The 16,561-nt window shown below is 37.4% G+C and overlaps 1 protein-coding gene across 2 annotated transcripts in view; it reads right to left on the reverse strand.

Annotated features, from left to right (window-relative positions):
• The window catches only part of GALNTL6 (polypeptide N-acetylgalactosaminyltransferase like 6), a 588,124-nt gene that overhangs the window by 333,763 nt on the left and 237,800 nt on the right, over positions 1 to 16,561 (reverse strand). For both annotated transcript variants that reach the window (XM_081959155.1, XM_081959156.1), the window contains exon 3: positions 10,703 to 10,811. In XM_081959155.1, coding sequence (XP_081815281.1) covers positions 10,703 to 10,811 — 109 coding nt within the window. The remainder of the gene's footprint in view (positions 1 to 10,702; positions 10,812 to 16,561) is intronic.

Raw genomic sequence — 16,561 nt, forward strand, 5'->3', positions numbered from 1 at the left:
CGTTTTATATTGATATTGATTGTTTTCTGATTGCTTATTTGTACCCTGTGACTATTATTAAATGCTCTACCTTATGATTCTTGATGAATGTATCTTGTCTTTTTATGTACACTGAGAGCATATGCCCCACAGATAACTTCCTTGTTTGTCCAATCACACTTGGCCAATAAAGAATTCTATTCTATTCTATTGCAAGTGAATATCAGCATGTCATTTTATAATTCAACTCTGTACAACATGATATCAGAGAGAAGAGAAAAATAAATGCTGAGGTGAGTCAAGTGATAATTTTATTCTCAATAAATTAGTCTCCCTGAAATTAAACACAGTAATAATGTCATAGTGTATGATAGAACATCCTAATAAAATTCCTTATGCCATATCAGATGACTGTTCCATCTCTTATACTGTCCACACTAATTCGAAATGTGGGATGCATTCATTCTGGAGATTCAGAAAATTGAACCTCAGACCTTATGTTTGCCAGACAAATGCTGTGCTACTGAATTACAGTAGAAGTACCTGAAGCACAGCAAAGAAGAAGGAAGGAAAGATTCTTGACTTTAAAACAAACAAAACCAATAATTAGTGAGCCAAGAAAAGGAACATTATTCCCTCATGCTGGTACAGATGTATAATAGCATAAAATGTCAGGCTAGCAGACAAATCAGTACCATTACCAGGTATGCTAATTATTCAGTTAATTGTTCGGAATAAAATCCTACAAAACAAACAACCCCCCTCCCAAATTTCCTTTAACCTACAATATTCCCCATATAATGATAATGAAGTAAAGTATAAAAGTTTCCATGTAGTAATTAGAGACATGAGGGACGGTGAGATAGAAGGAGGAGAAAGATGGAGGGGCTATCAGAATTTTTATAATGTGTGTCCTTTTTAATTTTTTATCTCAAAATCATTCAAGTGATGATGTCTTTGTGAACACACACACACACACACACACACACACACACTTTCCCTTTTCTTGTTAGCTTGTATTTTATATTTAACCTTAAAAAAATAAACAGACAGACCCATTGTACAATCAGGGAGTTTCTGTCTGATGAATGACCTATGGCAGGCAGGACTAGGAGGGCTTTCGATCGGTTTCAGGTTATGTACCAGTTGCCCCCACTTTGGGCTCCAAGGTCCTATGCTTATCACTCACATGACTCCACAGGGATTATTGTAACACGTCTATATAGGGTTGCCCTTGTCAAACATCTGGTAATTTTGCATGCTGCAAAATGTGGCAGTGTTGGCAGTTATGTGCACCTCTCCTCCACAAGCTAGATTGGCCCCCAGTTTACTTCAGGATTCAAGATGCTGGTAATGACGTATAAAGTCCTGAATGGCATGGGACCTATTTGAACTTGCTGACTTTCCAGAAGGAGCTAAAAACATGGCTTTGCCATCTACCTGTGAATCCAGTAATGTAGGTATGGAATCTGTAAAATAGTTAGGAAAAAAAGTGACTCTGCTGTTCCACAAATTATGGTTTTATAGTTTAATCATAGTTTTACTGGTTTTGATGCTTGCAATACTTTTTGTTGTTATGTTTTCTTGACTATCGTTGTAATCTTTTTCAACATTGTTTACCAATTAGAGTCACATATGTGACGTGGGCGACTATCGAATACATAAATAAATAAAGCAAGTGCAACATGTAACCATGCATCATGATATAGCAATAACACTTATAAATGCTTTACAGTGCTTTACAGCCCTCTCTAAGCAGTTTACAGAGTCAGCATATTGCCCCCAACAATTTGGGTCCTCATTTTACCACCTCAGAAGGATGGAAGGCTGAGTCAACCTTGCGCCTGGTGAGATTTGAACTGACAAATTGAAGGCAGCAGGCAGCAGAAGTAGCCTGCAGTACCGCACTCTAACCACTGCGCCACCGTGGGTCACAATATGATTAATGAATAACAAATATTAGTGAATGAAATAATTTAAAATCATTATAATTAATTAATTGATATAATTCATCTTGATAATTGTCTATTGTAATCCTATACATGTGTAGAAAATAAGTTTCCACTGCATTTAATAGGATTTAACCTCATCTACATACAAAATTTAGATTGAATTTAAATTATTTTAAAATTATTTTTTTAAATAATTAAATTATTTACATTAAATTATTTAACACATAATTTAAGTTAAATACATTTAATTTCAGGGTACCCATAGAATTACTGTGTAAACTGCTGATTAATCAACTGTTTTTAACTCAGCAACTAACTGGTCTATTACATTAAAATAAAGATGTATATACACTTTTTTTCCAAAATAATTATTATGGGGAGATGACTAAACACACTGGAGAAATTCAACTTTATGACTTTATGACAGGGTTTGGCTGGATTTATATATGTAATTTCATTATGGCAATGGTGAGATTTATACTAGTTTCAAGAGTGTTGTAACTATGTAACAGCCATTGCCATTTGTGTATTTTTTTCATCTATAATGGAAAGAAAAGTATAACATAAATCCATATTAACCTTTAAAAACAATTTAGCACTTACGGTACTCATGTTTCAACAGACACAATGAAAGTTCAAGTACATGTTTTAAAATAAGAAAGACTTAATGTATAAAGACCTACAATATAGTTTGTCTAATATATGTCTGAAGTGTACAGTGAGAGATAGGTCTTATGAAATTATAAGAGTTCACCATATAAAGGGCTTCTGTTTCAGCAGCTAACTGAAATGAAATGAATTCCAGCCAGGGGATGCCCAGTACATCTTCTATTTAGCCCAGCTGTTTATTACCCAATGACACAACTGCTCAAATACCATTTTCCACGTAACATAAGAAGAACCTGGCACTTGGGAACCTCCCAGAGCCAAGTCTTATGAATTGCAAAGAAATAAGTGTCTGAAAAGGTACTTTTCAACCATCACATTAAAAATAGTTGTACTTTGAGTAACTCCCTGGCTGGTATGTTTAGAGGAAAGGAATTCACCACATGCTTGGATAATCAGAACATTTCACCTTAAGAAGGGAGCAATACTTAACAAAGACATGCTGCAAGGATGGTCTATAAGAGAATTGTGTGTGTGTGCATCATCCATCTATCTATCTATCTATCTATCTATCTATCTATCTATCTATCTATCTATCATCTATCTATCTATCTATCTATCTATCATCTATCATCTATCTATCATCTATCTATCATCTATCTATCTCCCTTTCTTAGACTGTTGATTGTAAAGGAGGAAAGCAGAACTTATTAAATAATTTTTATTAAAATAAATATATGTAACATATCAAAGGCAACAGTAACCTTTAGGCTGCTTTCTTCATGCATACATTGCCATTATATTGGTCTTTTTGTCTGTCTGCTTGCCTACCTGCCCGCCTGCCTGTGGTAAAATTTGGAAAACTGAAAAATTATCCATTATTTGTTCATTTTCGGTGTTGCTACTGCTGTCATAGTGATTAATGTTGGAAAAGCTAGCTAACATTGGACACACAAGTCCACTTGACCATGAAATTCACTGAATAACTTTTGGCTAGATCTCAGACTAATCTTTTTTGAGTTATTATGGGCATAATCAGTGGCAATAGAGACTATATATGTCAGCTTGAGCATCTAGACTAGAGAAAGATGAAATGTTCATGGAATTTAATAAAGATCTTATTCTTCTGCAAATTAAGAATTGATTCAGAATACTTGTGAGATGTCAATTGTCTCAGATATAATTCAAATTATCAGTCTGATTTGAATTTCCTAATAATATTGTCAAACTGAGTTGATTCAACTAAGTTATTCTAATAAGGGTGGCATAGCGGAAAGAGAGAAAGCCTTTCAGTACACATCCCAAAGCCTACTAAATATCTCAAATTAGAGGCCATGTTTCTTTTTATTTTTAATATTATATTTGGTGAGCAAAAACCACAGGGAAGCAGACTGGTGATTTAGTAAATCCAAGCCTTCAGTTGTTTCTGTGTATGCCTTTTAGGTACTGTAAGAAAATCCAATACACTTTACACATTTTGTTAAAGTAGGATAGTAAAAACCAACTTTTTCAGCTTGTTGCCTCAGAATTTTCCACAGTGTTGTTCTTGATGCTCTGGAGACCACAAAAGAGGACTTGAGGACCTATATATAGCTCCTCTGTTCTTAGTTATCCAATTATATGGAACTAGAAAACTGATACTCAAATTTAGTCCTCAAATTTTCTTCTGAAAATTTAATTGTGGGGCTCAAAGCCAATATCAGTTTATGATTTTGTGCAGCATGTGAAACTAACCTTTGAAAGTACATTTAAACTTTTTAAATTGTGAACCATAATCAAGATTTATGTTTAGAGTTCCTCAGCCACCATTGAAATGTACAGTATTTCAGGTAATCCAAGGCCAAGGTCATCCCTGAGAGTCTGTAGTAGGCGCCAATGGAATATGACGAACAGAAACAATCAGATTAACTTCTGGCCAGAAGTCAAAACTCTTGATGCCATGAACTTTTTAAGAGATACTTTAGCTAATCTTATCAAATAAAAGTGATATTGTCACATTGCATGGTCTGCAGTTTTCTGGAGCTCAGCTGTTTGCAAGGACATTAAAGAAAATGGATTATACTCAGATCATTAAAAACCGATTTGCTAGAGAGGCCTTTCATAGTCTGTATGTGTATGTGTGGGCGGGGGGCAATTAACTACTCTCGATTGACTTTTGCTAGTATTACATACTTGTTTGTAAAGTGGCTGTCAACATGAAAAGTTTTTAAGAAAGCATATTGAATAAGTTACTAACCAAGAAATATAGCTTTTCTTATTGATTTCAACCTTCAGGGGTTCAGTAAAGGATCAATTTTAGATTAATATCGACATGAAGCTGTGATACTTCATCTTCATTAAAATAATGGAGACCTATTAAATATACTTTACTTCATCCTTTCTCCAAGGGCTAATCCCAATACAAGTAAATTAGATTATCTGAAATATTATTTGTTCAAACTCATGTACAATATTAAGGATTAAAGATAAATGTAAATCTGGGCTGTTTTCGGTTTTGTCTGATGCTTTGTTCCAAAGATAAGCAACCTGTTCTGAAAATTGATGAATGCCTAGCATTCCTTGAAAACTGGACCAATGATAATGGAGGCTACACATTTTAGTTCTGAAATGAGTCCCCTACCCCTGCTCCGCATTCAAGATCAGACCAAATGTTTTTTAGTCCTGAGCTCTCCTGAGATCCTGCTATTGAAATTCATGCTGCCATATGAGGCAACTATACAATTTCTTATAGCAAAGAAATAAGTTTTTGAATAGACTTTGTAATATATGAATGCTCTCCTTGCTAACTCTTAAATACTACAAAATTGTAATTCCTGGTTACAAAATAGTTGGCCATGCTTCCTCTTGACCATTTTGGATTTTATGGGATGCTTTGTTACTAAATTTAGAAAGTCTTGAAATAGTGTGCTTCATATGCTACTTTATTTCAAGGTAAACATGTATTGATACTTTTTTTCATACTATAAACAACCAAAAAGATACAGTGTCAATTCTTTGACTTGTTTCAGGGGTGGGTTGCTGCTGGTTCTAACCAGTACAGTAGAAGAGGTTCCTGGAATTTACTGTACCTTTTAGAACCCGTTTCTCTGGTGGGACAGTACCGGAACGCTCCCCCCGCCCGTCCAGTTGCCACTCATTCACTTCCTCGTCCTGCCCGTTCTGTTGCCGCTCACTTGCTTGCTCCCCCTGTCCATCCACACCATGCTTGCCCCCCGCCACTCACTGATTGGTTGGCTCACCAATCACCCCGCCCGCCTCTAAGAGCCCTATTTAAACTGCGGCACGGACGGTCCACTTACCTTTTTGGCTCTCGCGTCGTCGCTTCCTAGCTGATCGATCCGCTTGCCTTCCCTGCTGCTATTGCTGTCTGCCTTCCTCAGGTAAGTAACTAAGAGTGGAGCGGGGGGTGGGGGCAGGCCAGCTGGAGCAGCCTGTCACGGCCCTGCACTATAAGCGAGTCCGGTGATCTTTTGCAGCCTTGCAAGGATCCCAGGCTCACTTATAGCGCAGGACCGCATGGCCACCAGTAAGCAGGGGTAGGGGAGGCAGGGTCATGTGGCCACCAGTAAGCAGAGCGGCAGCAGGACACAAGGCGGCATGGCTGGCTTTCTTGGCAAGTTCAGGGACCTCGCCCCCCGTCCTTGCTCAACCCACCTGGCCTACAGTACACGAGCCCGGGGCCTTCATAAAGGAAAGCCTTCCTTTGCAAAAGCCATGGTACACTGTGTGGCCAAAAGGAGGTGGGAGGGCGGGCGGCGGCGGCAGCCTACAGTATATGAGCCCGGGGCCTTCGTGAAGGAAGGCATTCCTTCACAAAAGGTGTGGCCTCACATACACCACGTGGCTGAAAGGAGGTGGGTGGCAGCAGCCTACAGTACGCAAGCCCAGGGCTTTCGCGAAAGCCGCGGCCTTATGTACACTGTGTGGGTGAAAGGAGGTGGGGGGATGGGCAGTGGCGGGAAGCCAGCTGGAGTGACCTGCCACATCTCTGCTCTCTGGGCGAGCCTGGGGATCCTTTGGCTCCTTCGTTCCAGCCCATCCCCGAGTTCGCTTAGACTGCAAGCCTGCGTGGCGCTCGCCTGAGGCCTTTCTTGCAATCTCTGCCCCCACCCAGTCCCCAGCCTCACCTGCTGGCTAAGCCTGCTCAGCAGCGGGGCTAGATGACTGGGTTGTCCCTTTTTCCCTTCAGTCCAGCTTACCTGCTGCCTGGTCGCCTGCCTGCTCTCTGCAGCCATTGCATCAGAGAGCTGTTGATTCTGCCTGCTAGTAAATGACCCATTTTTTTCCTTAATGATTTTAATGTTTTTTAAAAGGATTTTATTTATTGTTTATAGAATATTTTTAAATATTTTTAATGTATTGTTAGTAGAATATTTTAAATGTTTTTTTAATTTATTGTTGATAGAATTTTTTTTAATGGTATTTTTAAATTTTAAAAAGACCATTCAAAAATATTCTATACACAATACTTTAAAAAAACTATTTACAAAAATATTCTATAAACAATAAATTAAAAAACCATTTAAAATATTCTATACACAATACTTTTAAAAGTATTTTGTATAGAATATTTTTAAATGGTTTTTTTTAATTTATTGTCTATATAATATGTTTTTTAATTGTTTTTAGAGAATGATTTTTATTGTTTTCAGAAAATGTTTATTACAAGAAATGTTATTGCTTTTTGGAAATATTTTATTTGTGATGCAATATGTTGCTTTTAAGTGCGGAGGTTGGTACCTGGTTTGGGAGATTTGTGTGTTTCTGTAGTAAATTCACTACAGAAATAAACACAAAATCTCGCAAAGCTGTCTTGCATCAACTTGGCCTGACAATAGAAAAGGAGCCACTTTGAGAAAGATAAAATTTATATGCCTCAAAGTGGCTGCTTTTCTATGGGCAGGCCAGGTTGGTGCAAGGCAGCTTTGCGAGATTTTGTGTGTTTCTGTGTGATACCTGGTTGTTGAGGTAATGGTGATGTGGTTGCTTCTTGCAGCAATAACCAAGTGACTCCATGGCTGTTTTCATATGTTGAGTTGTGTGCTGCTTTGTGAGTTCCTGCAGCTTGATGGGTTTTGATGGTTTCTGATCACCCTGCTTTTGTTTTCCTGTTTTCCTGGGTTAATCTTGGTCCCAGGTCTTTTGTCTTTCCTATCCTGGGGTTAGTTCTGCCAGGAAACAGGAAAGGGAAGCCAGGCAAGCTATTTGTCTTAATGGGTGTATTTAAAATTTACCTTTCAGCTGGTGTTTTGTCTGGTGGTTTCTGGTTCTGTGAGCTTCCTGGCACTATCCTTTATAACTTCCTACAATGCCTTGATGGTTTTTATTCCAGTGGCTTTGCCTTTCCTGTCTTAGGGTTAGAGAAAAACTGGTTTCATCTGCAGTCTTTTTTGCGAAAACTGCTATTTTTTTTGGTATTTTCCTGGCACTGTCATAGTTTGTGTGTGTTTGTGTAAAAGTTATCTACACATTAATAATGATCAAGTACTAATAGTATTTCCTTATACATTTTAGTGACCTTTCCTTACATAATTGGTGTTTTCTTTCATACTTTTAGATTTCTAATTTCTGTTTCTGTTAGTTAGCAATTGATAAAAGAAATCCCACATGAAAAAGTATTCGAAGCCTTCTTGATTTTAATTGTCAATTTATTCATTCCTGCACATTCTAATATTTATTCATTTTCATGTCTTTGTTTTCCCACTGTTGTGCAAACACAATTCCAGCAGCTGTTAACATGTGTAAAATTAAATATGTATTGTATTCCCTTTGAAATACCCAACAAAATATTGCTGGTTTTAAAACCATATCTTGCTTTACCATTGCTTCTAACCATGACACCACTAACTTTTGAATAGCTACTTGGTCTCTCCTAAGTACTGAACCTAATTCATATATTCCTGTTTTTTGAACTGAGGAATAAATTTCAGAAAAAGAAATCTGTATTGCTCTGTGAATCTACCTATGACATTCATTCTTGATCTAACTTCTTAGATGAAAAACTATATCTTTTTTGTTTGTTGGGGAAACATCCTTCCTGAAAAGACTGCACATTGTTAGTGGAAGCAGAGGTCCTTTCTGCTATATGTAGTCCTCAGCTTACAACCACAATCGAGTCCAATATTGTTTTATTTCTTTTGCAGTTAGTATTATTTAACAGGATGAAGAGGCAACAGAGTATGACCGCTAGGACAGTCACCTTTCCTATGTAAGTAGCTGTTTTATTGCTTTGTGCGCTTGTTTCATCCTTAATTAAAATCTTCCTTTCTGTGTCTCTTTGTACAGAGCAACCAACTCATTGGAGCAGGGTGGTCAGTCGGTGATGTTGAAAACACACAAAAGGACAGTCATTTTCCTTTTCTATTATTTTGTGTGCTTGTTTCATCCTAATGCAGTGCATGCAATTGAAGAGTTCATTTCTGTATCTCTTCTTTGTGCAGGCCATTCATTGGAGCAAGTGAGTAAGTGTGCTGTAGAAGACTGGCAAGGACAGTCATCCTTCCTCTGTAAGTAGCTGTCTTTATTGTTTCGTGTCCTTGTTTCATCCTAATGCAGTGCATGCAATTGAAGAGTTCATTTCTGTGTCTCTTCTTTGTGCAGGCCATTCATTAGAGCAAGTGTGATCAGTGATGTAGAAGACCGGCAAGGACAATCATCCTTCATCTGTAAATAGTTCTTTTATTGTTTTGTGTACTTATTTTAATCTTATTTAAGTAATAAGTGCACAAAATAATAAATTTCCTTTTTTATATCTTCTTTTTATAGATCATTCATTGGGGCAAAGAATTCAGTGACATCGTCTTGGCCACTCCCACCCGGTCACATGACTGCCAAGCCACTCCCACCTGGTCAAATGACCGCCAAGCCACTCCCATCCAGTCACATGACTGCCAAGCCACTCCCACCCGGTCACATGGCTGGCAAGCCACTCCCACAACGCAGGTCACACCTACAGAAGAGGTTGTAAAAAAATTTGAAAGCCACCACGGACTTGTTTGTACATCTTTTTACTTTACTCAGTTAGGATAAAACTTAATTTGATACCCAAGTTTTAAATATGACGCGAAGCATATTGTGCTTCTGTGATCTTTATTTAGTTACAATGCGTAAAACTTTGAGATGGGCTAGCACACTTTAGTATAACCTGTACTATACTTTAATTTGTAGATTAACTCTTGGTTCCCAATTTCAAAGTTACACTAGAAAAATGCACCACTTTCATAGAAATGACAGCTACTTCCTTTGATTAAGGAATTAGAGGCCAACAAAAAAACACAGGAACAAAATCTCACAAGCTGCACAAGGCAACCCTTAGAAATATATGTCTATCTAAGTCAGTATTGTGTTATGATTAATACTGAAATGTGCCTAAGAACAGCCTGGTCAAATCCCCACTCAACAATGAGATTCACTATGTGACTTTTAGTCACTTTGCTTCAGTCTTACAGTTTTAAAAAGAAAGTAGTAATTATAGTACATAAATCATTCAAATAATTTAATTTTTATAAGAGCGGAATTTTAAAGGATAAAAAAAATATAAAACAGGGAAAGGATACTTTTAAGGGTATCCACTGACATTGCTATAATAAAACTTCAGCTTTTAAATAATGGAATGGATCCACTTTTCTTCCTATTTCAATTATGACAATTCCTAGTGGCATCCATAATGATGGAGGGTAAGGGTAAAACAAGCAAGATGGCAGATGGAATGTCACACTAACTTAACGTTTCAACTAAAATATACACTACAGTTCCAACCTCTGCTTCTGGGCCTCATATTTAGCAATCCTTCTGGCACTTCTGTCTAGATACTGAATTTTAAAAATAATTGGTCAGTTACAAACAACAGTTTAATGAAAGTGGATTTCCATGAAACTGTGTTTGGCATTCAACATTTTGCATGACATTTCAGATACTTGAAGATATTGCTATTTATTCAGGTTTAATGCAAAACTACATAGTCCATGGGGACATAAGTGTCCAGTAGAAATCACAATGATGTGAAAATGAAGAAATGTGCATAGTAACATCACAACACAAACTGACCTTTCATACTTGTATTTTGACATTGCTCGCAAGTATGTAAGTAATGTAGTTGTCTCATTTCTTCCCTTTGCCCATTCCCAATTGTTTATATATATGGTCAAGTTCCTTAACCATCTCACCTAAACGCATGGCATCTTTTTGAATACGTTCGTAGTCATGCCAGTCCTTTCTTTTCAAACCATCTGTCCAGGTATACAATTGTCCATCTCCAAACCTCACTGGCAAAGTCTGCAAAGGAAACAGTTATAATTATAGCGTGAAAAGAAAAACAAATAGCAGCAAGTGCTCTTTTTTTTTTTGCTGAAACTCAAATTTATTCATAGTCAAAAGCAGGTACCAGTCAGGCTTCTTGTCTGAACCCCAATATACGCATGAAATTCTTCTGTACGGTGGCTGGTTTTTCCATTCCTTTGAATGACTGAACCAAGATGTCCTACTGTATGTGTAAAAATCCACCAATCTCTCCTTAGCAAATACTTGCTTATTTGAGTCTGTTTTAAAGGTTTATTTATTTTCTTTTTTAAAAGGAGGGTGTTAGTTACTGGAGTTTATTTATTTATTTAGATTTTTGGTTTTGTGAGGAAAACTACAGTTCTCCTTTTAACATACAAACTATCTTGATTCTTAACATAAAAATGGAACTAACAGGCTAAAATGGTGGCAAATCCATTTGAAAAGGTAGCTGATTTATTTTTAGATATGAATTGCTGTATAATGACACACTGTAAGTTTCCTTCTCTGTCTCTTTTAACAGGCAGATTACATATCAGATTACATAAAATAAAAAAAAGTTTGGAAACAGATGTATCTATGGGATTGTTGACAAATTTTAATAAAAAGAGCCACAGTTATGGTTGCCAAATGCTCGGGTCACATAGATAGAAGTATAATTAAACACATTACAAAAAATAAATACTACATTTAGAACAAATTTCTTACATGCCAAAAGCCAGGGTTGTGGGAAGATGTGGGGACAGCACAAAAAAGTCATGAACATGTTGACCATCTAATATAAGCCCTGCCCTTTTTACACATGTTGCAAAATCTTGCCATCCCTGATCTCTATCAGTGCCCATTACCCTTTTTATCAGTGCCCTGCTACCTGCTATGAACTGCCCTGTTTAGTGCATATTATTATTTTACTTTATTGTCAGTGTACATATATACACAATTTACACATGCAACAAAATTCACATAACACCCAGAGACCAGGCCCAACACACATAACAATCCCCAAACACACCCCACCCACCAAAAAAATTCCCCGCCCCTAAACCACCCAAGCATCCACACAACAGATCAAGTAGTGCTGCCAATAGCTCACTGATGGTGGCCCTTTAGTTCATTGTTGAGTGCAATTACAGCTCTGGGATAAAAGCTATTCAGAAGACGTGTGGTCCTAGTTTTAATTGTTCTGTATCTTCTGCCAGAAGGCAACAGTCTAAAAAGATTATAAGCAGGATGGGAAGAGTCTCTGAGAATGTTATGCAACTTCCTCAAACAGCAAGATGCGAAGGGCTGGTAGCTGGAACCCGATGATATTCTGGGCAGTTTTAATGATTCTCTGTAGAGCATTTTTGTCCGCTGCAGAACCGCTCCCATACCATGCAAGAATGCCGTATGTCAGGACACTCTCAATAGTGCTGCAATAGTAGGACAGAAGTAGATGCTGAGATAGATTTATCTTCCTTAGGATTCTCTGGAAGTACAGACTCTTCTGTGCCTTCTTCACAAGCATGTTAGCATTCATGGTCCATGAGAGGTCCTCCAAGATATAAATGCCCAGAAATTTAAAACTACCAACCCTCTCCACCTCCTCGCCATTTATGTACAATAGTAAATGTACATCTCTCTTCCTCCTGAAGTCAATTATAAGTTCTTTAGTTTTTTTGGTGTTAAGTGTAAGATTATTTTCTTTACACCACAATGTCAGTCCTTGTACTTCTTTCCTATAAGCAGACTCATTGTTCTTATTAATGAGCCCCACCACTGTTGTGTCATCCGCAAATTCAATAATTGTGTTGGTGTTATACAATGGGGTACATTCGTGTGTGTACAAAGAATAAAGGGGCTTAGCACACAACTGGTGGGCTCCTGTGCTTAATATCAGAGTAGAAGAATGGTGAGATCCCATCCTTACTGACTGTGGCCTATCTGTCAGAAAATCCTTTACAGACAAATCCTCTGATTTATACCCAAATTGGACATTTTAAGAAACAACCTATTGGGTAGAATGGTTAAAGGCAGAGCTATAATCCACTAATAACAACCTTACATACAGTATGTTCCCTGTTGTGCCAAATGATTTAATACATTATGGACAATAATAGACATAGTTGATCATCAGTTGATCTATTACTCCTATATGCAAATATGGGTCCAAAGTAGATGGAAGACTAGCTTTAATATAGTTCAACACCAGTCTCTCAAAACATTTATTCTACTTATGGTTAGCTTCTTAGAAGCTGTTCACAGTGGACTGCAACTAGCAATTGTGTCCAATCTTTGTGGCATAGACTCACACATAATTTAAATTCAGTGAATTGAATTTGTGTACTGTAGCATGCTATAAAAGCAAAAAATACTTTAAATTCAATGCATTGACACTAGAATTCCACCTTCTGCTTCTGGACATCATATTCAGCAATCCTTCTGGCAGCAAAGCTTTTGTCTAGATATTGCATCTTAAGAACAACTGATTAGCTACAAACTTCAGTTTAATGAAAGTGGATTTTCATGAAGCTGAGTTTGTATTATAAATCTGCAGCTTTCCCCCCTACAATTTTGTTGTGTGACTTCAACATTTAATAGAGGCAAAAGGAAAAACAATATAATCAATACATCTAGTTGTTGTTTAAAAAATCATAATTAACTGATGATTATATATTATATGCATTATTAGTGATGCATATTAATTACATCAATAACTGCCCATAGACACAAGAACACAATATTAATAGTGATAGTTTTTAGCGTTAAATGAATTGCATTTCCGTATGTGAAAAATCAGACAATATGATCTAATGTATTTTTATTTCAAAAAGTATACTGCAAAAAGTTATTTTGGGGTGAGAGGCACAATATGTTAATTGGCAGATTGTAAAGTTAAGATGATAATCACTATTGTACTTTCAGACATAATCTATGGTGTTAGAGAAACTGAGTAGAATCAGCAAGCTACTTGTAAAGCAAATGGAAAATTGTACATTTTTTGAAATATTTTTACTCATTTATCTATACATAATATATATTAATCATCTTTACCCTATGAATTGTGCTTCCTCCTCCTCTTCCTCCTCTTCTTCCTCCTCCTCCTCCTCCTCTTCTTCTTCTACTTCTTCTTCTGTTGCGATTATCAGAAATCTCCTCCATATACCCTTTTATGTCAATTACTCAGCAAATTTTCTAAAATATTTTATTTTTCTCTGGGTAATACAGAAATTTCTGGATCACAATATTATTTAGCCAAAAGCCAGATTTAGAAAGTGAAAGCTTCATTTACAAGTGAAACCTTCATTTAAAGATCTGATACTAAGTTTTCTTTTTCTAAATTATTTTTCTATATCTTGCCTTTATTCTATTCAGAATGATGCATTACAATGTCAGAACAGACACTGCAGACTATTTATTACTGCAATAACACACACACACACACACAACACATACATCCATAAGAATGAAGTTTAGCGACAAGAAAACTGATACTCATAATTTACAGGAGCTGTATTGGTTCAGTGGTTAGAATGCAGTATTGCAGGCTAAATCTACCCATAGCTAGGAGTTCAATCCTGACCAACTCAAGGTTGATTCAGCCTTCCATCCTTCTGAGTGTAATGACCCATGGCAAGCCATGGAGACAACACAGTCATCTGATAGTTCAAACTCCCTTTTATTGCTCCAACTTTTCCCCAAACGCTCCCACGTTTAATGCAAGCAGAGAGCAAAGCTCTCTCACACACACCTCCAACAGCCTTTGGCTGTGAGTAGTCCAGCAAATAGTGTTAGCCCAATGGCTTCAAGGCAACAAGTGAGGTAAAGGAACAAGGCAATGAGTCCAATGAAGCAAAGAAACAAGGCAATGAGTCCATGAAGCAAAGGAACAAGGCAATAATAAGGCAAGAAGTCTGGCGAACTCCAGATGTCAGCAATTGCACACAAAACTCCACAAATTCAGCACTTGTTCCCAACAAGCACCGCTGCCCACAGTGTCTCCTAAAGTCTCAGTCCCCAGGTGTGCCTTGTGAAGAGGGGTGGGACATTCTCCTTCCAAGTTATTGGGTTGACCTGCACTGTCTCCACCTCTTGTCCACTCTTGGTGTTCGGGAATCAGGAGGGGCCAGTCCTTGCTCATCACCCAAGCTCCATCACTCCTCATCTCCACTGCCTGCCCTTCCTTCCCCCTTGTTTTGGTCATCTTGCCCCTGTTCTTCCCTGCTGGTGAGCCGTCCCAAGCCTGAGAGACCCAGGGCTGCTTTGTACTGCTCCTCCCTCCATTCCTCCAGAGGAACAAAGCTGCCCCCTCAACCTCCATCAGCACCAGATCTGGCTTGTTCACCTCTGCTGAGTCAGACTTGATGAGGCCATGACACCGAGGTTGATAAAAGGAGGAAAATGTAAAATGCGGACCCAGATTGTTGGTGGAAATATGCTGACATTGTAAACTGCTATAAAGCACTAGGAAGTAATATATATGCCTAAATGCTATCGCTATTGCTATATGGGTGATTCTGCTACCAAGATACTTCCAGTCCACCTTGCAGAGCCGTGATGGCGCAGGGGTTAGAATGCAGTACTGCAGGGTATTTCTGCTGACTGCTGGCTGCCTGCAATTTGGCAGATCAAATCTCACCAAGCTCAAGGTTAATTCAGCCCTCCATCCTTTCAAGGTGGGTAAAATGAGGAACCAAATTGTTGGGGGCAATATTCTGACTCTGTAAATCACTTAGAGTGGGCTGTAAAGCACTGTGAAGTGGTATATAAGTCTAAATGCTATTGTTATCTCAATTTCACATCACTCTTCTCATTTATCCAGATTTGGTATTTAATATAATTAAAATTAATTCACAGACATCTAGTTGGTTAAACATCAATCCTTGCCTTTCAAATTGACATTTCTCTAATAGTTACATGTACTGTGGCATGCCATAAAAGTAAAAAAATAAAATTGTATTGTAGATTGCTGTATCTACAATGCTGAATCATTTTTTCATTGTAATATAGAATGGAATATCAGTATTCACATTGACTTTTGAAACTTTATCTTCAGTGTCTCACGGTAAGAAATAATTCATAAAATGTATACAATGATCTAGTAGGAAAGTTTCTGAAAAGCAAATTTCAGTTTTAACTATTTTTCTAACAATATCTGTTAGTAAGGAATAAATGTCAATAAGCCATATGGAAACATGAAATGCTGTTTTCTCCAAGTGCACACACAAGAGATACATTCTTATTCAGGGATCTTAGAGAAAATGTTATAAATTTCCAAAAAACCTCAGTGTCAAGCTTTGTAAAGCAAGGAAGGAATTTGAAATTAGGGGCTACAGACATTGGAAGCTTCCTGCAATTCCTCAGCTACTGATTTCCCTTGTTAGCAGCCAAACATCTAGAAACCTTTTCTTTTGAAGTCCTGCTATGGGTTTAACAAGATTATGCTAAAGCACTTTAGAAAATAATTTCCTTGACTTGCTGAAGGCAGAGGGGCTTCTGTTTGATAAACCTGGTTTCTGAAGTGCTATTTTTCAAGCCGAGAGGCTTAAGACCTCAGCAGGAATATCCAATATTACATTTAAAATCAGGAAAATGAATTAAATAATAAAAATGTAATCACATTAATTAAATGATTTTCTGTTCCGTACTAGAAACAGTCATTTTGCTTCTTCCATCCCTGTTCCTAAAGAGGTAAAATTAGTAGGCAGTAGGTAATCTATGTTCCATAACAGAACAGAGAGAATTAAACAACAATGGAGGATATCAAA

The sequence above is a fragment of the Natrix helvetica genome (genome assembly GCF_964273705.1).
Source record: "Natrix helvetica genome assembly, chromosome: 7".
Classification (NCBI taxonomy): domain Eukaryota; kingdom Metazoa; phylum Chordata; class Lepidosauria; order Squamata; family Natricidae; genus Natrix; species Natrix helvetica.